Here is a 21,097-nt window from a genome sequence, read left to right as displayed (position 1 = left end):
AGGGAGGGAGGGAGGGAGGGAGGGAGGGAGGACTCAAACACTCCTTCATATGTACAGATACAGACACAAATATAAACACACACAAATGCAACTAGAAGGGTCCTACAAGTTCAAATCGGATGAGGGGAGAAAAGGGACTACTCTGAAATATGGTCTTTCTATTGCCTCTGACATATTCTGACCCTACTCCATAAAAGGAACAGAAGGGCCTTCTGATGATGAATTTGACTAATGAAAATAACGACTTTCAACATAGCATGTCCTGTGTCCGCTTTTCTCTTTTATTATTAATAAAACCCACTTTTGTTCCATCTCATCTTTTCATTCTCTAACAAGAACACTGACAAATGAAGTTGTATTACAACTTTCATTAATTTCCCCTATTTGATTTACATTTAGGAAAACATTTTTACCTCTTCAGCTGAAAGAAGTTTCTCTCTTGAGAAACAATGACATATACACTTAAATTGAGAAAAATAAATTATGCCTTGTTTCTCTAGGAAGCAGAATGATTAATGTACTGGATTTTTTTAAATAACTGGTTACTTTTTATCCTGTCTTAAAATATTATGTTAATTCTGAACTCTTACCTCTCCCATGAAAGGATACCATTATTTTCTATGGTAATTAGAATCTACCACTGTTCTTCTTAAATACTTAGACTTACATTAAAAGGACCCATCTAGGCAGTCCAGGGATATAATTCAGTGGCAGAGCACTTTGCTAGCATGCAAAAGCCCTGCACTTAATTCCTAGCACCATAGCCAACTACATATAGATATAAATATAGATATGGGGATATAGGTAGATTAAACAAGCACATACACACATACACTTTTTTAGATAAGTACATACCTCATCTACAAAGTTAATAGCATCAAACCAGTCTTGAAGAGCTTCTAGGCAATATCTTACAACATTTCGTGTATATTCTTGCGTTTCCTGAAAAAATAATTTATGTCAGTTTTGTAGTATATAGCCACCTACACTCTCAACAGTAAATTATATGTAATACATAGTTACATAATAGTAAACGTCAATTATTTTCAAGATAATCACTATATTTGCTATTTCAAGAAATTAAGAACAATAACTAGTAACAAATACAAAAATTAAAGAACTTGATGTGTATTCTTTTATATATCACAGAAAAGATTTTAAGTACAGTTAAGTCTAGTTCCATTTCAAGAGATACCGCCCCCAAATTATATAAATTCCTTAAAGCTATAGTTTAATAAATCTAGTCTCCCTTGGGTTGATGAAAAAGTACTAGAAGCCGGGTGCTGGTGGCTCACGCCTGTAATCCTACCTACTCAGGAGGCTGAGATTTGAGGATCATGTTCAAAGCCAGCCTGGGCAGAAAAGTCCATGAGACTCTTATCTCCAATAAACCACTCAAAAACCAGAAGTGACACTGTAGCTCAAGTGACAGAGCGCTAGCCTTGAGCACAAAGAGACTCAAGAACAGCTGCCCAGGCCCTGAGTTCAAGCCCCAGGACTTATCCAAAAGAAAAACCACAGAATGAATTAACACCCCTGCAACACAATTAATTCTTGAAAACATTACACTAAAAACAGAAGACAAACACAAAAGGCCACATATGATTACATTGATATGAAATAGTTACAGTCTATGAATCACTAGATTCATAGAAAGAAAGTAAATGGGTGATCTTTCAGGATATATGAGAATGTTAGAACTGAGAGATTTGTGATTCCCTTTGGGGATGAGAGAAATGTTCTGAAATTAATAATTGTACAACTCTGGGAATACAATATAAGCCATTGAATTATATACCTCAAAATGGTAAGAACAGCAGGGCACTGATGGCTCATGCCTGTAATCAAAGCTACTCAGAAGCTGAGATTTGGGGCTGGGAAGATGGTTCAGTGGTAGAGTTCTTGCCTTGCATGCATAAGGCCCTAGGTTTGATTCCTCAGCACCACATAAGCAGAAAAAGCCAGAAGTAGAGTTGTGGCTCAAGTGGTAGAGCATTAGACTTGAGCTGAAGAGCGAAGAGACAGTGCCCAGGCCCAGAGTTCAGGCCCCACGACCGACAAAAAAAAAAAAAGCTGAGATTTGAAGATCAGGGTCAAAGCTAATCCAGGCAGTAAAGTCTATGAGACTCTAATCTCCAATTAACCACCAAAAACTGGAAGTAAAGCTGTGGTAGAGTGTTAGACTTGAGCAAAAGGGCTCAGGACAGCACCCACACCCTGAGTTCCAGCCTGAGACCAGCTCAAAAGAGAAAGAGAGAGAGAGAAAGAGAGAGAGAGAAGAAAAGGTTAAAATAGCGAATAATGTAATTTTAAGGGTATGTTGGGGCAAAACAACAGAATCAAACAGTTTTAATTCATCAGCTCTCTATATAATCTGTACCTTTAAAAAGAAAGAAAGAAAAAGCTGAGTCTCATATCCATTTCTTTTTTCCCCAAATCAAATTTCACTATGTAGTACAGACTGGATCAAACTCATAATCTTCTTGCCTCAGCCTCATACCATTCCAAGCTCCCACATTCATTCTTGATTTCTTTATCCTGCTCATCTCCACATCTTAGCATTTCTTCCATAACATTTTCCTAAACTCAGGTCTATTTTGCTGCAACCATCTAGCCCAAAAATCAAGTATCTAGTTACTTTGCCACTAGTCTCTTTCAGTCTATCCTGTACAAGAGTTAGCCTTACAAAAATACTAATTTACACTCTGATCCCTGTCTCCCACTGAAAAATAAAATTTAATTTACATGCTTCCATGAATAATCTGTCTTAACCAAACTAAAGTAACAAGTAACTCATGGATAAAAGTTTTGAAAACCAAATATTCTCCTTTTCAAGGTTTTGGGCATTGGAGTTCCCTTATATACTCACAACACAAACATAAACTGGTACAATTCTTTTTTTTCTCTTTTGTTTGTCGCTTGTGGTTTTGAACTCTGGACCTGGGCGCTGTCCCTCAACTCACAGCTCAAGGTGAGCATTCTACCACTTGAGCCACACCGCCACTTCTGGTTTTCTGTTGGTTTATTGAAGAGTCTCACAAACTTTCCTACCTGGGCTTTGAATTGTGATCCTCAGATCTCAGCCTCCTGAGTAGCTAGGATTACACCTATGAGTCACTGGCACCCAGCAGGTACAACTCTTATGGAGAACAATTTCACAATTAGGTATCATGGAATGTTTTAAAATATTACTAGAGATCATTTTAAAATAAAATATTACTAATAATTCCATTTCCAAATACAGCATATTTTTAAACTCTTTCAGATTACTTCTTTTCCATCTTCCTATTATCATCCCTACCAAAAACAAAAAAATTGAACACACATTATTTTTGTAACATTTAGCAAATGTTGAGTCTTGGTTTTTCTATCAGTAAAGATATGCCTACTAATATGTACCTCCTAATACTGCTATAAAGACACAAATAAAATGATGTACATAAAATTTTCTATGTTGTAGCCTAGCCCATACCTTAGGAAGTAGTTAAGTTCTACCAGAGTCAAGACTTCAACTTCTATTTAGCAGTAAACAAAATTGCCACTAGATAGAGATTTTATAGCCTATCTCTTTCCCTTAGAAAGCAGAAATTAAAATTCTAGAAATACATCAACCCTTTATTGAGTCCATCTGTTAGTAATCCAATACTGAAAGTCTGATGTCCTGCCAACTTATCCGAGTAGCATTTCTTTTTTTAACAAGTCCTTAATATTTCTAAGGATCCTATAGCATTCAAGGCAACATAAGTGTGAAGTTTCCTTTCACATTAATTCTTTTAGTTTTGTTTTATAGTGAGAGAGAGACAGCTCTACAGTATTTCTTCTAGTTTGTACTTGTAAAATCTGTCAGCACTGTTGTTTAAAAGCTCTGGAAATTCTTGCTAAAATAAATAAGCATTCAACTCCTTTGTACAACTAAAGATAATAAAAATATAATTTAGAAAGGTAAGTATGCAAAGTGGTAAAGAGCACTGTATCAACAGATACATCAACAGATTTGATTTCAAATTCGACTTCCATCTGAAACTCTGTTAACTTGGGAATCTATCTAACTTCTGAAAGAGATGAGGTTGTACACAACATCACAATATGAAATACATCTAATCCTTGTGCAATAAAGATTATAAAAGACTTATAACATGTAAAGTGCCAAACACAATGCCTGGCATAAAGTAGTATTCATCAAGGGAACCTCATATCTATGAACAAGACAGATCTTTTTCTGAGAAATTACTCCCACAGATAGTGTCAGGACAATATTAGTCTTTTTTCATTGACCTCTTCATTTCCGAAGGAAACCATAGCATATTACAATTCAACCCTTCAGAGCTGAAAAATACATCACTGCCTGGAAACAATAATTTCTCACTCTCATAGAGATGAAAATAATCACAGCTTCACCATCCAAATCCTTCAATGCATAATGGTTAGAATCTTCCTGAAACAGTGATCTATTTACATAAATATCACATTAATACACTCTCCTGGATCACTGTTCTCTGCTGGCTTACAAGACACCTCATTCTTCTGGTTTTACTCCTCTCCTTCTCCCTGACATTTAATTTGGAGTATTTTACATGTCTATTCTCTCCCTCCTTGACCTCATCCAATAGACACCATCTCTGTCCTCAAAGGTCTAGAATTCATAACTGCAGTCCAGATGTCTCTTCAAAGCATTAATTCATACATCAATTGTATGAGCCTGCTAATTCTGCTGCCAAACTATATCTTCTGTATGCAAAATAGATCGTCTTTTGTATATAACATGTTTAGAGCCTATGTTTAGAATTCTGTGTTTAGACTATCACCATGGCACTTCTTAAATTAACAATGCTGTGTATTTGCTTAGTATGATATGATCATTTTGATTCAATGGAATTATCAACTTATTATCACAGATGCTTGATTTCTATAGTTAGTTAAAATCTGGGGCTGGGAAGGTGGCTCAGTGGTAGAGCGCTTGCCTTGCATGCTTGAGGCCCTGGGTTCAATTCCTCCGCACCACATAAGCAGGAAAAAAAAAGCCAGAGGTGGCGCTGTGGCTCAAGTGGGAGAGTGCTAGCCTTGAGCTGAAGAGCTGAGGGATAGCACCCAGGCCCAGAGTTCAGGCGCCACCACTGGACCAAAAAAATAAATAAAATAAAATCTGTTATTTTAGAAATTTTGAAATACAAATTATTAACAACTATGGTCACTATGCTATGCAGTAGATCTCAAAAACTTATTTCTCTGGTATAGTTGAAACTTTGTATTCTTTCATCAAAATTTTCCCATTTCACTGGGTGTTAGTGGCTTTCAGCTATAATCCTAGCTAAAGAGGCTGATATGTGAGGGTCACTGTTCAAAGCCAGCCCTGGCAGAAAAGTCCGTAAGACTCTTATCTCCAATTAACCACCAGGAAGCCTGAGTGGAGCTTTGACCCAAGTGGGATAAAAATCACTAGCCTTTAGCATTAAAAAAAAAAAAATACACTACAGGGACAGCTAAGACCCTGAGTTCAAGCCTGAAGACTAGCACATGTGCGCGCACGCACGCACACACACACACACACACACACACACACACACGAAATCTTCCCATCTCCCATATTCCCAGTTACCTCCCACTTCTATAAGCCTGTTTTTTTAGATTCAAATGTTTGTTAAAGGCTATTGTTGTTACTCAGTCTTTTCCTCAATGCTAGGGATGAAATCCAGGACTTGTATATACTAAACATGTGATCTACCACTAAGCTCTATCTTCTAAACATTTCAGTCTTGCTACTTTGGTCTCCCTCAACCCAGTTTTCAACTGCTATCAAAAAAGATCATTTAGGTGTAAATCAGATCACATAAAACTTTGTTTTAAAATACTCATGGATTTACATTTTCTTTTTTTTTTTTTTGGGTCCGGTCATGGGGCCTGAACTCTGGGCCTGGGCGCTGTCCCTCAGCTCTTCAGCTCAAGGCTAGCGCTCTACCACTTGAGCCACAGCACCACTTCCAGCTTTTTCTTCTTTTTGCTTATGTGGTGCTGAGGAATCAAACTCAGGGCCTCAGGCATGCAAGGCAAGCGCTCTACCACTGAGCCACCTTCCCAGCCCATCATGGATTTACATTTTTAAAAAATTTAGACTTAAAATGATCTATAAGGACCTGGGCTACAATCTTACCCTTACTATCTCTTTAACACCATCTTTTTATCTTTCATTTTTCTACTAGAAGTAGACTATACTATTCTACCTGGACCTCTGCCACCAATAGCCCTATTTCTATCCTTCTATTCTTCACATAGCTGGCTTTTTCATATTCTTCCCTCAGAAAGGCCTCCTCAGATTCACCTAATTTCTCTATCTCATAACAACTTGTTCTTTTTCTACAGACCACATATAAATCTATGTGTATACTTAAGGTCTATCTCCCTTATTAAACTGTTCCATGAAAATAATCACTACATATATTTGGCCCTAAACCTAAACGTCTAGATAGTATGTAACAAAGAACAGCATTCACAAAATATTTTTTTACTAAATAACAAAACAATCCTCATTTTTTTTTTGGGGGGAAGGGGGTCTAGTCGTGGGCCTGAACTCTGGGCCTGGAGCTGTCCCTCAGCTCTTCAGCTCAAGGCTAGCACTCTACCACTTGAGCCACAGCGCCACTTCCAGCTTTTTTTTTCTGCTTATGTGGTGCTGAGGAATTGAACCCAGGGCCTCAAGCATGCAAGGCAAGCCACCTTCCCAGTCCCAAAACAATCCTCATATTATATAACCATTCTTTTAATAAAAATACTACAGTAGAGATTAAGCAAAGTAAAATGAAAACACCAAGTGAAATCAACACAGCTGACTAAAGGAATTTAGTTAAAATATAAAGAAACCAAATTTGATTGAAGAACTTAAAATTGGGAGATTACCTATCAGCTGATTATTGTGAGTATAATTTTTGAAAAGCTAACTCTGAATATTCTTCATTCTGGCTAAAATCACTGTAAGTCAAATGAATCAAAATCTCAAGTAGTAGTGTTTAGAGTTTGGGCTTTTTTGGTGGTTGTGTGTGTTTTTTTGTTTTGTTAGCCAAGGGGCTTGAACTCAGAACCTAGGTGCTGTATCTAAGCTCCTTTTGCTGAAGGCTAGCACTATACCACTTTGAGCCACAGTTCCATTTCCGGTTTTCTGGTGATTATTTAGAGATAAAGAGTCTCACAGACTTTCCTGCTCAAGCTGACTTTGAACTACCATCCTCAGCATTTAGCCTATTAATTAACTAGGGCTAAAGGCATTGAGCTGGCTAGATTTTATTGTTTTCAGTTTTGTTTTGCTTTGTTTTGTAGTGGGTCGTGAAGCTTGAACTAAGAGCCTAGGTACTATCCCTGAGCTTCTTTGCTTAAGGCTAGCACTTACCACTTTGAATCACAGTGCCACTTTCAGTTTTTTGGTGGTTAACTGGAGATAAGAATCTAACAAAATTTCTTGCCCAGGCTGGCTATGAACCACAATCCTCAAATCTCAGCCTCCTAAGTGCTAAACTTACAGGTATGAACCACCAATGTCCCAGTAGCATTTGATTATTCAAAGATAATTCTCATGCAAAAGAAGCACTGAGCTAAGAAAAGAAAATAAGAGTGCAGGGGCTTGGAGGCATGGCTCAATTGGTAGAGCAACACTCAATGAGCAAAAGTGTCAGGTACCAAGTTCAAGTGCTGGTCTTAGACAAAAATAAAAATAAAATTATAGAGCAGGGGCTGGGAAGGTGGCTCAGTGGTAGAGTGCTTGCCTTGCATTCATGAGGCCCTGGGTTCGATTCCTCAGCACCACATAAAAAAAAAAGAAAAAGAAAAAAGCCGGAAGTGGCGCTATGACTCCAGTGGTAGAGCACTAGCCTTAAGCTGAAGAGCTGAGGGACAGCATCCAGGCCCAGAGTTCAGGCCTCATGACCGGACCCCAAAAAAAAAAAAAATTATAGAGCATATGCCAAAATAGGCGGATAAGTTGAACAAAATCACAGGAATCAATAAAGGACATTGCCTCCTGAGGAATAATCAAGGCTTAGGAAGAGTACAAGAAGAATTATTAAGATAAATTGAATGTAAATTCTGGAGGTCATAAATATAAATACAGATTCATCTTGTAGACAGATGAAAACCTGAATGACTTTTTTTTTTCTTTTTTTTCTTTTTTTTTTTTTTTTGTCATAGGGCTTGAACTCTGAGCCTGGGTGCTGTCCTCAGCTCTTCAACTCAAGGCAAATGCTCTACCACTTGAGACACAGTGTCACTTCTGGTTGTCCAGTGGTTTATTGGAGATAAGAGTCTCATGGACTTTTCCTGCCTGGGCTGGCTTTGAACGTGATCCTCAGATCTCAGCCTCCTGAGCAGCTAGGATTACAGGCGTGAACCAACAGCACCCAGCTAACCTGAATAATTTTTAAGCAAAGGAGAGAAAGGAAGAGCTCAGGAAAGTAACTTTAATATTAGGATATGTAGATTACAGTAGAAAAACTCTAATAACCTAGATTTTTTTAATATAAAGAAATAAAGACCAGGAAGAAAGAAGAGGAAAAGGGAGACATTTCTAAAACAGAAGAGAGAATTGATAGTATCTGATTATAAGATGCTCATGGGTAGTAGAGCAAGGAAAGGAGATTTCTTGATTAGACAAGAATACAAAGGAGCCAGTCACCAGTGGCTCACGTCTGCAATCCTAGCTATTCAGGACACTGAGTTCTGAAAAATCACCAGAGCCAACCCAGCCAGACCAATCCAAGACTTCCCCACCACACCCCACCCCATCCCCACCCACCCCCCCGCAAAGGCTAGTTGTGCTCTACCATTTGAGCCACAATGCAACTTTTGGCTTTTCTAACTAGTTTATTGGAGATAAGAGTTTCATGGAGTTTATTGCCTAGGCTGGCTTCAAACTTCGATCCTCAGATCTCAGCTTCCTCAGTAGCTAGTATAGGCATAATTAATTGGTGCCCAGCACAAATCCAAGAATTTCATCTCAGACTTTTATCTCAACCAGCAAAAAAAGTCAGAAATGGTGGTATGGCACAAGTGGTGGATGTCACACTTGAATGAGAAAGCTAAGCTAGAGTAGGAGGTTCTGAGTTTAAGCCCAGATACCAGAATGCATGCATGCATACATACACACACACACACACATACACACACACATACATACACACATGCAAGCATGGGCACATGCAATGCATGCAAGGAGTTCAGGATGCAGGTCAGTGGTAGAGAGTTTGCTGGGCATACACAAAGCCCTAGTTCAATTCTTAAACCACACACAAAAAAATAAAAAAGAAAGTTAATTAGCAACCTAAGAAAATTCATATATCTACAAGATATACATGAATAAGCCTACTTTGTCTGAAAGTACAAATACACTGAAAAGGTAGACAGGAAAGACTCTCAAAATCACCTGTGAAGAAAGGCTTTGTTGAACCATTTCTAGGTTGTTGTCATTGTTGTTGGGATAGGAAGGGGGGGGACTTTTTTGGTTTTTGTTGCTAGTACTAGAGCTTGAATTCATGGCTTGAGTGCTGTCCCATACTTTTTCCACTCAAGGCTTGTGATCTACCACTCCATCTAGACTTTTTGACGGTTAAAAGGAAATAAGAATCTCATGAACTTTCTTGCGTAGGCTGGCTTAGAGCTCAAATTCTCAGATTTCAGATCTCAGCCTCTTGTATAACTAAGTTATAGGTGTAAATTACCAGTGCCTACTCTGCTTTGTTTATAAAAAAAAAAATTGACTAAAAGTGCAAACAATTCTAAATATGTTAGTCAAGTAATCAATCTAAGTAGAAAGAGGCAGAACCATGACTAGAACCAAGAACGCCAAATTATTCCCATTACAAAATCATAGCCAGCATTCTTACTGGCAGAAGCAAACAGGCTAGACTTCATGGAATCATATGTCAAATCTTAGTCAAGCGTTGGAGGCATAGTTCAAGAGGTAAAGTACAAGGCCATGATTTCAAACCCCAGTAATTCAAAAAAAAAGAAATTTAGGCAAATCCTTATTTTCATAGGGATGGCCCAATGTTTTGGGAACCCATCAAGCCAATGGTTTATTATGTATATCAATAGATGGAAAGTTGTAAGAAATTTAATGCTTGAAAATTTTAAATTTTAAACTTTATTGAGGAATACCTTTATCCCTTAAAAGACAAGAAACATTAGAAAATAGATAATGGGCAAAATGAGACAAAGTAAGAACACTTATGAAGTTCCAAAGACTATTCAAAACAGGAGTAGACTGGAAAGATCTGGTAATATAAATGAATTCCAGCCTTCCCCAAAGTAAAAATTTCCGTCTCAGGTTAGTATCCACAAAGCTAAATTCAATTTGTAATCATCTTTAACACTGCATATTATATGCAAGTAAACATACCCATGCCCTCATATATCTTGTTTTAAACAATTACCTTAAAAGCACAGACAGTGGGGCTGGGAAGGTAGCTCAGTGGTAGAGTGCTTGCCTCGCATACATGAGGCCCTGGGTTCAATTCCTCAGCACCAAATAAACAGAAAAAGCCAGAAGTAGCACTGGTGGCTCAAGTGATAGAGTGCTAGCCTTGAGCTGAAGAGCTCAGGAATAGCACCTAGGCCCAGAGTTCAAGACCCACAACTGAAAAAAAAAGAAAAAAGAAAAAAAAAGAAAGGAAAAAAAAGCACATATTAACAAAAGTACTTCCAACATACCCTAACTTTGCAATGTGACAAAAGTCCCCACATTGGCTGTGCACAGGCCTCAAGTTCAGCAGCAAAAGCAGCATAGTAGGTCTGAGACTCAAATTCCACATGTTCATTTAGTTCTCGCTTGTTTAAGTTCATACCTTGCAAAAATGAAAATACATATATATTTTGTCAAGTGAAATCAATTATTCAAATTAAAATCAAACATTTCTAATTACCCAATACATATTAAGCACACAAACATAAATGACATAATACCTATACAAATAATTTTAAATTGTTAGTTCTTTTTGTGCTTTTGCTTTGTTTTTTTTGTGGTACTAGAGTTTGAACTCAGGAACTTTACATGTGCTAGGAAGACACTCTACCATTTGAGCCACATCCCCAGCACTTTTTGCTTTTTCAGTTGGGGGGGTCCGGTCATGGAGCCTGAACTCTGGGCCTGGGCACTATCCCTCAGTTCTTCAGCTCAAGGCTAGTGCTCTACCATTTGAGCTACAGTGCCACTTCCAGCTTTGTTCTTTTTGCTTATGTGGTGCTGAGGAATCGAACCCAGGGGCTCATGCATGCAAGGCAAGCGCTCTACCACTGAGCCACCTTCCCAGCCCCTCCGTGAGTCTCTTATCTTCAATAAACCATCAGAAGACTGGAAGTGGCACTGTGGCTCAAGTGGTAGAGGGCTAGAATTTGTGATTGTCTCTTATAGAACAAAATTGAATGTCTTGCCACGTGCTGGTGGCTAGTACCTGTAATCCTAGCTTTTCAGGAGTCTGAGATCTGAGGATCAAGGTTAAAAGCCAGCGCAGGCAGGAAAGTCTCTGAAACCCCTACCACCAAATAACCACCTAAAAACTGGAAACAAATCTGTGGCTCAAAGTGGTAGAATGCTAGTCTTGAGCAAAAAAGCTCAGGGACAGTACCCAGGCCTGAATACAAGCCCACAACCAACAAAAAAAAAAGCTGGGTGCCGGCGGCTCAAACCTGTAATCCTAGCTACTCAGGAGGCTGAGATCTGAGGATCACAGTTCAAGGCCAGCCCAGACAGGAAAGTCCATGAGACTCTTATCTCCAATAAAGCACTAGAAAACCAGAAGTGGAGCTGTGGCCCAAATAGTAGCACGCTCGCCTGAGCTGAAGAGCTGAGGGACAGCGCCCAGGCCCAGAGTTCAAGTCCCGTAGCCAAAAAAAAAAGGAGGGGGAGATCTTAAGTTAAGAAAGTAATCATTTAATTTGTGATATTTGAAATTCATGAGCAAGTAAGTCTGTTTTAGAGAACAGACATTATAAATTTCTAGACAAATGATAAATGGCTTGTCATGATACAAGGAAATTACACTTGACTTCCTTTTCAGTAACGTGCTTTTCCTAACCGCTATATTTTTATAAACAACACCAAAGTGTTATGAAGTAACAATTAAAATCTGAATGTTGTGCTATTATTTTTAGCTTTTAGTGGTTTAACATTATGCATATTATAAACCAAAATCATTTTTAAGGTTAAATCCTTACCTTGAAAGAAAGATACGAAGTTCATCCATGTTACTAATAAACCATGATCCTCCAAAAATCTCTTAGCCACACTTTGATGAGAAAGAATATTAATAAAATCACTAACGAGAGGCCAGTAAGTGTTATTCTTCAGTAACGCTTCTCCACAGTTCACCACCACATGTAAACTATTTTCTTCATCTACAAAGGTCACACACAGCCCAAAAACAAATAAACAACTTTTAAAAACCAACTTTACCAATGAAACAGACTATTACTTTATACATTCAGAACACCTAAATTGCAACCATTTAAAACCTTTATGGCTCTAGACATATTATTTAGACTCATTATTTAGAATCAGTTTCCTCATCTTCAAAACAATTTTTTAAAAATGCTAGACATCATAGCTAAAGAAATAGCAACCAAACTAGAAAGACAGCAAACTGGGAAAAAATATTTACCAGCAATATATCAGACAAGGGCCTAATATCTATTATATAGAGGGAACTCAAGAAACTAACCCCTCCCAAACCTAACAAACCAATCATGAAATGGGCAAGGGAGCTGAGGAGAGAGTTCTCAAAAGAAGAGATAAGGGGCTGGGAAGGTGGCTCAGTGGTAGAGCGCTTGCCTTGCATGCCTGAGGCCCTCGGTTCGAGTCCTCAGCACCACATAAGCAAAAAGAAATAAGCCAGAAGTGGCGCTGTAGCTCAAGTGGTAGAGCGCTAGCCTTGAGCTGAAGAGCTGAGGGACAGTGCCCAGCTTTCCCTCAAAAAAAAAAAAAAAAAGAAGAAGAAGAGATAAAAATGGCAAAGAAACACATGAGGAAATGTTCATCATCCCTGGCTGTAAAGGAAATGCAAATAAAAGCAACACTGAGATACCACCTAATCCCAGTCACAATGGCCCACATCCTAAATTCATCTAATTGCTGGCAGGGATGCAGAGAAAGAGGAACCCTACTGCATTGCTGGTAGGAATGGACACTAATACAACCACTTTGGAAAGCAGTCTGGAGGTACCTCAGAAAGCTAAATATAGACCTCCCCTATGACCCAGCCATACCACTCCTAGGCATCTACCCTGAGCAACAGGAACCAGAATACAAAGACACATGCACCTCCATGTTCATTGCAGCACTGATCACAATATCATTATATGGAAACAACCCAGATGCCCCACTACAGATGAGTGGATCCAAAAGTTGTGGTACCTATACACAATGGAATATTATGCAGCCCTTAGAAAGGACAAAATAATGGCATTTTCAGGGAAATGGATGGAACTACAGCAAACCATTTTAAGCAAGGTAAGCCAAAAGCAAAGAGACAAATAGCACATGGTCTCCCTGATATGTGGATGCTAAAGCCAAAATGCAAGGAGATATGACAAAGTAAACAGGACTCAAGAAACAAAGGACTTCCACTCATTTTGTCAATCATTGCTAAATGACTCCATGTTCTTGACCACATATATGGGGTGTGTGTATGTATATATATGTATATGTGTGTGTGTGTGTGTGTATATATATATATATGTGCACATCTGAGGGAAGCTAGGAGGAAGACACAGAATCAGAGGGAAACATACAACAAAGGGGCCTATCAGCTGCACTGGACATTGAGGAAAATGAACTAAGCAACTCAAAGGCAGCGATGGGAAGGAGGAAATGAGAGGCAATGAGGAAATAGCTTACACTAAGCAAAAGGAAAGAAATGTAAATAATCATCTGATGTGGAAGAAATAGTTGTATTGTCAAAGCTCATAGAATTCACAAACTTTCTAGACTATGATAATGGCAATTTCCTTGTGAAGGTTAAAATGTGTTTGTGACTATAACTAAGTATCACTATTTGACAATACTATGAAATATGTGAAATTTATGTAATCACCTAATCTCAATAGAAAAGTATTTTTAAAAAATGCTAGGCATCAGTGGTTCATACCTATAATCCTAGCTACTCAGGAAGCTGAGATCTGAGGATCACAGCTTGAACCCAGTTTGGGAAGAAAAGTCAAGATTGTATTTCCAATTAACCAACAAAAAATAAAGCTGGAGGTGGGACTCAAATTGTAGAGCATGAGCCAAAAAGCTAAGCAAGAGGCTAAGGCACTGAGCTCAAACCCCAATACTGGGGGGTAAAAGGGAAGACACATTATCGAGATGTTGATATAAAGCACAAAAAATACTTTGTCGAGGCTGGGAATATGGCTTAGTGGTAGAGGGCTTGCCTAACATACATGAAACCTGGGGTTCGATTCCTCAGTACCACACACACAGAAAGAGCTGGCAGTGCTGCTGTGGCTCAAGTAGTAGAGTGCTAGCCTTAAGCAAAAGCAGCTCAGGGACAGTGCCCAGGCCTTGAGTTCAAGCCCCAGGACTGGCAAAAAATAAAATAAAATAAATAATATATATATATATGAGAATGAAAATGAAAAGAATGGGTATAATTGTGTTTGAAGTTAAACTAAGTTTAAGGCACATAAGATTCATTTTTATATTATTCTCTAATCAATACTTTCGAATAGCCACTTAGCTGTCAAATTCATTTAAAAAGGCCTCTACTACACTTCTTTACTTTCTACACTTTAAATATGTATATTTATCCATAATATTAACTTACCCAACTCAAGTTTAACAATATATAAGAACAGGATCCACTGGCATTATTTATGCCATTTTTCAATACTTCTCCATGGATGGAAGAGGTTAACTACATAACAAAATAAAGGTGAGAAGCCTTTCTCAAATTACTTATACCTTAGATCTGAAAAGCACTCCATTCCACAACAACTACTGCCACTATAAACTGGTGATGCACTGACATTGATGTGACAGTCCTGAGGGATGTTGAGATTGATAAAAATAAAAACTGGGAACACTGTCCTATTTAAATAGAATCCATATGATGAATAAGCAAAATGCAATTACTCAAAATCATTGTTTTTCTACAACTACTTTAAATAATCACTGTTCTTGTGCAAAACACCTTTAAATCTTTAAAGAAAAAAAAGGGGGGGAAGGGAGGGGAAGGAGACGGATTGGGATTGGGGGGGAGGGGGGAGGCTGGGAAAGGATGTGAAGGGTAAACAAAGGAGGAGGCTGCAATGCTTGGTAAGAAATGTACGCATTATCCTGCCCATGTAATTGTAACTCCTCTGTACAGCATGTTCACAAATAAAATAAAATTTAAATTTAAAAAAAAAAAAGACAATTCAGACTCCTATTTGTACCCAAAGTGGTACTTTCCTTACTACAGATATAAAGCAATGATTCAGTGTTAAATGAATTCCACTCATCACCAAATATTTATTGTCCTTTTGCTTTTGGTATGTTTTTCAGATAGATGTTCTGGCTTTTGGGGGGAGGAAGCGATAGAGGATTTTGAAATCAGCCTCAGACAATAATCCTATCTCTGCCTCCTGGGTAGCTTAGCCCAACTCCTACAGAGAACAAGTTTAATAAAATGATAACATAGACTAAGGTTGATTAAATGAGGTCAGGTATTCTACTCATCCTAAAAATAAAGTGGTGAAATAAACCAAGATTCATATTTTCTCTCCTCCTTTACCCTCTGATTTCCCACACACCTATTACTTTGCTAACATTAAAAGTGAAGGCTTTCACCTGTGCCCAGCTATTTCACAAATTTTCAACCAAAAACTTTAACCATTATTTTGTAACTGTTCTGAAAGATGATATTAGTGAGTAAGTAGAATTCAAAATGTATGTCAGAAGAGCCAAGGTTGTATTCATTATATTATAAAAACTTAAAGTTCTTATTTTTTGTCTATATTTGAACAATCATAAAAATCACAAATGATAAAAAAAACCCTTCTATGTACTTCAAAATTCAAATAAGCTGGGTGCTGATGGCACAATCTGAGGATCATGGTTCAAAGCCAACCCGGACAGGAAAGTCTGTGAGACTTTTATCTCCAAAAAAAAAAAAAAAGTGAAGGCTTTGGGAAAGAAGTGATTAAATAGAGATGAAGAATCCTAGTGGCCTGGGGTACAGGTTAAGTGGCTGAGTTCTTATGGGCCTGGCTTCAATATCTAATATCACAAAAAAAATAAATGTTAAAGTAAAATAAAATGTTGCCTAATAATTTATGAAAATGTTACAGGCTATTTTTGAAATGTTTTTAAATTTTAAAAAGAGATCTTGGGCTGGGAAGGCATGAGGCCCTAGGTTCAATCCCTCAGTACGACATAAGCAGAAAAGGCCGGAAGTGGCACTGTAGCTCAAGTGGTAGAGCACTAGCCTTCAGCTGAAGAGATAAGGGACAGCGCCCCGACCCAGAGTTCAGGCCCTACAATCAACCAAAAAAAGAGAGAACTTGTGGGGCTGGGAATGTGGCTTAGTGGTAGAGTGCTTGCCTAGCATGCATGAAGCCCTGCGTTCAACTCCTCAGTACCACATAAACAGAAAAAGCCAGAAGTGGCTCTATGGCTCAAGTGATAGAGTGCTAGCTTTGAGCAAAAGAGGCTTAGAAACAGTGCCCAGGCCATGAGTTCATGCTTCAGGACTGGGGCAGAGGTGGGGGGGGAGCCTTAAATACATCAACAAGATTATGGTAACAAATTTCTGTATCTCTGTCTCTCTGTCTTGTCTCCCCGCGGGAGGCTCATTCTAATAATGCAAATAAACATAATGCTTTTAGGAAAGCAGTTAAATAAAGTGAAGAAAGAAAGTGAATATATGTTATGAAATGATATGCCATTGCTGTGACAGGGAAAATACTATGAGAAACTTTGAAGGATACTAAAAATAGTTTTATACTAGAAATAATGCAATTTTTTTAACAATGTATCTCACAAGTAGCCACATGAGTCATGGACAACTTTTATAGAGATACTGAGAATTGAACTCAGGGCTTTTTACTTATTAAGTATTCTATCACTTGAGCCATGTCCCCAGTCCTTTTGCTTTTAGTATGTTTTTCAGATAGAATCTCTGACATTTCGGGGGAGGAAGGGGTCAGGGAGATACTGGGTCAGCGTCAGACAGTAATCCTATCTCTGCCTCCTGGGTAGTTTAGCCCAACTCATATAGAGAAGAAGTTTAATAAAATGATAGCATAGATTAAGGTTGATTAACTGAGGTGTGTTAATAAATGATTGAAAGATATAACAACTTTCCCAGGAAAGGTAACTCTTTAAAAAAAAAAAAAAAAAGCCAGGTGCTGCTGGCACATGCCTACAATCCTAGCTACTCGGGAGACTGAGATCTGAGGAATGGGGTTCAAAGACAGCCCACACAGGAAAGTCCATGAGACTCTTATCTTAAAATGACCACCTGAAAACCAGAAGTGGTGCTGTGGCTCAAGTGGTAGAGTGCTCAACTTGAGCTGAAGAGCTCAAGGGCAAATGCTCAGGCCCAGAGTTCAAGCACCATGACCAAAAAAAAGGAGGGGAATGAGCCACACATCTTTTTTGCCAAAGATGCTTCTTCAAGCACCAAAGGCTAATCAAATAAAAGCACACCTAAATTACTTACTGAAGATAACAGACTGTAGGTTCTTTTAAAAGAGCAGATGTTCAGCCAGGCTCGCGCCTGTAATTCTAGCTACTCAAGAGGCTGAGAGGGGCTGGGAAGATGGCTCAGTGGTAGAGCACTTGCCTTGCATGCTCGAGGCCCTGGGTTCGATTCAGCACCACGTAAGAAAAAAGCCAAAAGTGGCGCTGTGGCTCATGTGGTAGAGTGCTAGCCTTGAGCTGAAGAGCCCAGGCCGAGTTCAGGCCCCACGACCGGACCAAAAAAAAAAAAAAAAAAGAGGCTGAGATATGAGGGTCACAGTTCAAAGCTAGTCTGGGCAGAAAAGTCCCTGAGAGACTCTATCTCCATGCTCAAAAAAGTTGGGGGCTGGAAGGTCGCTTTAGTGGTAGAATGCTTGCTTAGCATGCATGATGCCCTGGCGCTGTGGCTCAAGAGGTAAAGTTCGAGCCCCACAACTAACCAAAAAAAAAAAAGCCAAGTGTGATGCTCTGAGTTAAAATCCCACTGCTGGCAAAAGTAAATAAAATAGAGCCAATAATATCCACTTTACAAAATCAAAGATAGTTAAAAGCAACAGTGGATCGAGGCAAGTAGCTTAAGTTACTGTTAAGGTTTGCATTTTAGCTCTAGGTGTCAGTAAATGAATACAGCACTCTAACCATGTACCTGGCTGTGTCACAGTAAATAAATATATACGTATAATATATATATATATATATATATATCAATTACTTAAGGGACAAGAAATCCTTGACTATCACTTACTAGCTGTATAATCTAAGCAAAAGGTCTTTCTGAAATCTCAATGTTTTTATCTCAAAGAGCACAATGCAAGTGCAGAAACTTGGGGCTGGGAAAGTTGCTCAGTGGTAGAGTGCTTGCCTTGCATCCACAAGGTCCTGGGTTCGGTTCCTCAGCACCACATAAGCAGAAAAAGCCAGAAGTGGTGCCATGGCTCAAGTGGTAGAGCACTAGCCTTGAGCTGAAGAGCTGAGGGACAGTGCCCTAGGCTCAGAGTTCAGGCCCCACGACTGACCAAAAAGGAAAAAAAAAAAAATAAGGTGCAGAAACTTAACTGAGAACATATAAATAGGATGAAACACAGTGTCTGGTACATAGCAAATATTCAAATAATATAAATTAAAAGAAGGTAAAGCAAAAGACCACATAGAAATAGCAACAAAAGACTACAGAAATATTATGTTAAGTACTCTCAACCATACATGGGCACAAAAGATTTAAATGGGTTCCACTAAAAGAGATTTATTCCTATATGTAAGTAATGAAAAGTAAAAGCTTATAAAAAATATTCAGGACTAGCTGAGTACCAGTGGCCCACTCTTGTATCCTAATTGCTTAGGAGGATGAGATCTGAGGGTCACAGTTCAAAACCAGTGCAGGTAGTTAAGTCCGTGAGACTCTTATCTCCAATTGACCTCTAAAAAGCCAGGAGTAAAGCAGTGGTTCAAGTGGTAGAGTGCTAGCCTTAAGCAGAAAAGCTCAGGGAGAGTACCTAGGCTCAAAGTTCAAGCCCAGGAATGGCACCAAAAGAAAAAGAAAAGTAAAAACATGTAACAAATTATGAGTTTAAAAAAATTCCTGGGCTGGGAAGGTGGCTCAGTGGTAGAGCTCGTGCCTTGCATGCCTGAGGCCCTGGGTTTGATTCCTCAGCACCACATAAGAAAAAAGCCAGAAGTGGCGCTGTGGCTCAAATGGTAGAGTGCTAGCCTTGAGCTGAAGAGTTGAGGGACGGCACCCAGGCCCATAGTTCAGGCCCCACAACCGGACCCAAAAAAAAAAATTCCTAACAGGGGCTGGAAGGTGGCTCAGTGGTAGATCGCGTGCCTTGCATGCATAAGGCCCTGGGTTTGATTCCTCAGCACCACATAAGCAGAAAAAGCCAGAAGTAGAGCATGGCTCAAGTGGTATAGCACAAGCCTTGAGCTGAAGACTGAGGGACAGTGCCCAGGCCCAGAGTTCTGGCCAAAAAAAAATTCCTAACGAAGAAATGCGTAATAAGATAAACTATATATTAATACTTGCATTTATTAAAAATAAATATTACTATGTATTTTAATGTATACACTGGTATCCATAAATATACTCATATCACAAAAATATAGAAAACACAGCAAAATAATAAAAATAAAAACAAAAAATGTTATTTGTGAATAACAAAATTATAAATGGCCAGCCACTGGCAACTTACACCTATTACTCTAGCTACTCCGAAGATGAAATCTGAGAAACTAAATTCAAAGCTAACTCAGGCAGGAAAGTCCCTAACACTCTTAACTCCAATTAACCAACAAAAGTGGTCTGGATGTCATAATCCTAGCTACTCAGGAGGTTAATATCTGAGAATCATAATTCAAAGCCATCCTGGAAAAGAAAATTTGTAAAATTCTTAGTTTCAATTAACCACCAAAAAGACAGAAGTGGAAATGTGGCTCAAGTAGTACAATACCAACCTTATGCACAAAAGCTCAGGGACAGATTCTGGGATCTTCGTTCAAGCATTAGAACACACACACATACCACTCTCCCCACCCCCACCCCCGAAGCAATCTTGAAGTAGAGTTGTGGCTCAAGTGTTAGAATTCTATAGCAAAACTAAAAACACAAAAAACTAAGGGATAGTGCCCAGGCCCCAAAGTTCAACTCCAGTACTTACACAAAAAGAAAAGAACTATTAGTGATTTGGTTTTCTTTAAACTTCTTATAAATTATCCTAAAAATCTTTTCAATATATGCATTATTTTGACAAAATTTTTAGTTATTTTAAGCATATATTTATAGGACTAATTAATACATTGAATAAAGGCAAGAGAAATAATGAAACTCTTGAGTTTACCTTGCAGTTCACTTTTAATAAGGCAACTTTCCATCATGTATAACAGCACAGTGACCATAATATCCAGTAGCTGACATTCTTCTGTTACCTGTCTGGCTAGCTCTTCATTGCTGAACAACTGAACACTAATATGTACAATTCTGTTAGACATTGTATCTGACTCATGACTTTTCTTCAGTGTTTTCATAATGAAAGCATAATGCTGAACAAACGTTTTTGTAAAAGCAACCTGTAAGATTTTTAAATAAAAAGAAATTAGTTTAACTTTGAATTTTAAAATATTTTTCAATATGTACTACCACGAGCTTATGACAGTATCCAAGATGACTGAAAAACTAATTCAATAATGACAGAAGTCTTAAGTCATATCTCGCCTATTTTAAACACTGCCAAACACCTAATGGTTAAAAAAGTTAATAAGGACTTTAAATTATTTAAGTTTTAAAGCAATTACAAAAACAATGACTTAAACATAAGAAAGAAAGAAAGAAAGAAAGAAAGAAAGAAAGAAAGAAAGAAAGAAAGAAAGAAAGAAAGAAAGAAAGGAAGGAAGGAAGGAAGGAAGGAA

At 38.3% G+C, this 21,097-nt stretch overlaps 1 protein-coding gene across 2 annotated transcripts in view; it reads right to left on the bottom strand.

Moving 5' to 3' along the window:
• Nucleotides 1-21,097, bottom strand: part of Ubr3 (ubiquitin protein ligase E3 component n-recognin 3 (putative)) — a 162,347-nt gene that overhangs the window by 104,569 nt on the left and 36,681 nt on the right. For both annotated transcript variants that reach the window (XM_013029068.1, XM_013029061.1), the window contains exons 6-9: nt 20,530-20,758; nt 12,193-12,372; nt 10,690-10,823; nt 856-942 (exon numbers count right to left, since the gene is read on the bottom strand). In XM_013029068.1, coding sequence (XP_012884522.1) covers nt 856-942; nt 10,690-10,823; nt 12,193-12,372; nt 20,530-20,758 — 630 coding nt within the window. The remainder of the gene's footprint in view (nt 1-855; nt 943-10,689; nt 10,824-12,192; nt 12,373-20,529; nt 20,759-21,097) is intronic.

This window comes from Dipodomys ordii, unplaced genomic scaffold, assembly GCF_000151885.1.
Source record: "Dipodomys ordii isolate 6190 unplaced genomic scaffold, Dord_2.0 Scaffold5, whole genome shotgun sequence".
Classification (NCBI taxonomy): Eukaryota; Metazoa; Chordata; class Mammalia; order Rodentia; family Heteromyidae; genus Dipodomys; species Dipodomys ordii.
The sequence above is the reverse complement of the archived record's forward strand: the minus strand, read 5'-3'. Positions and strand labels throughout refer to the sequence as shown.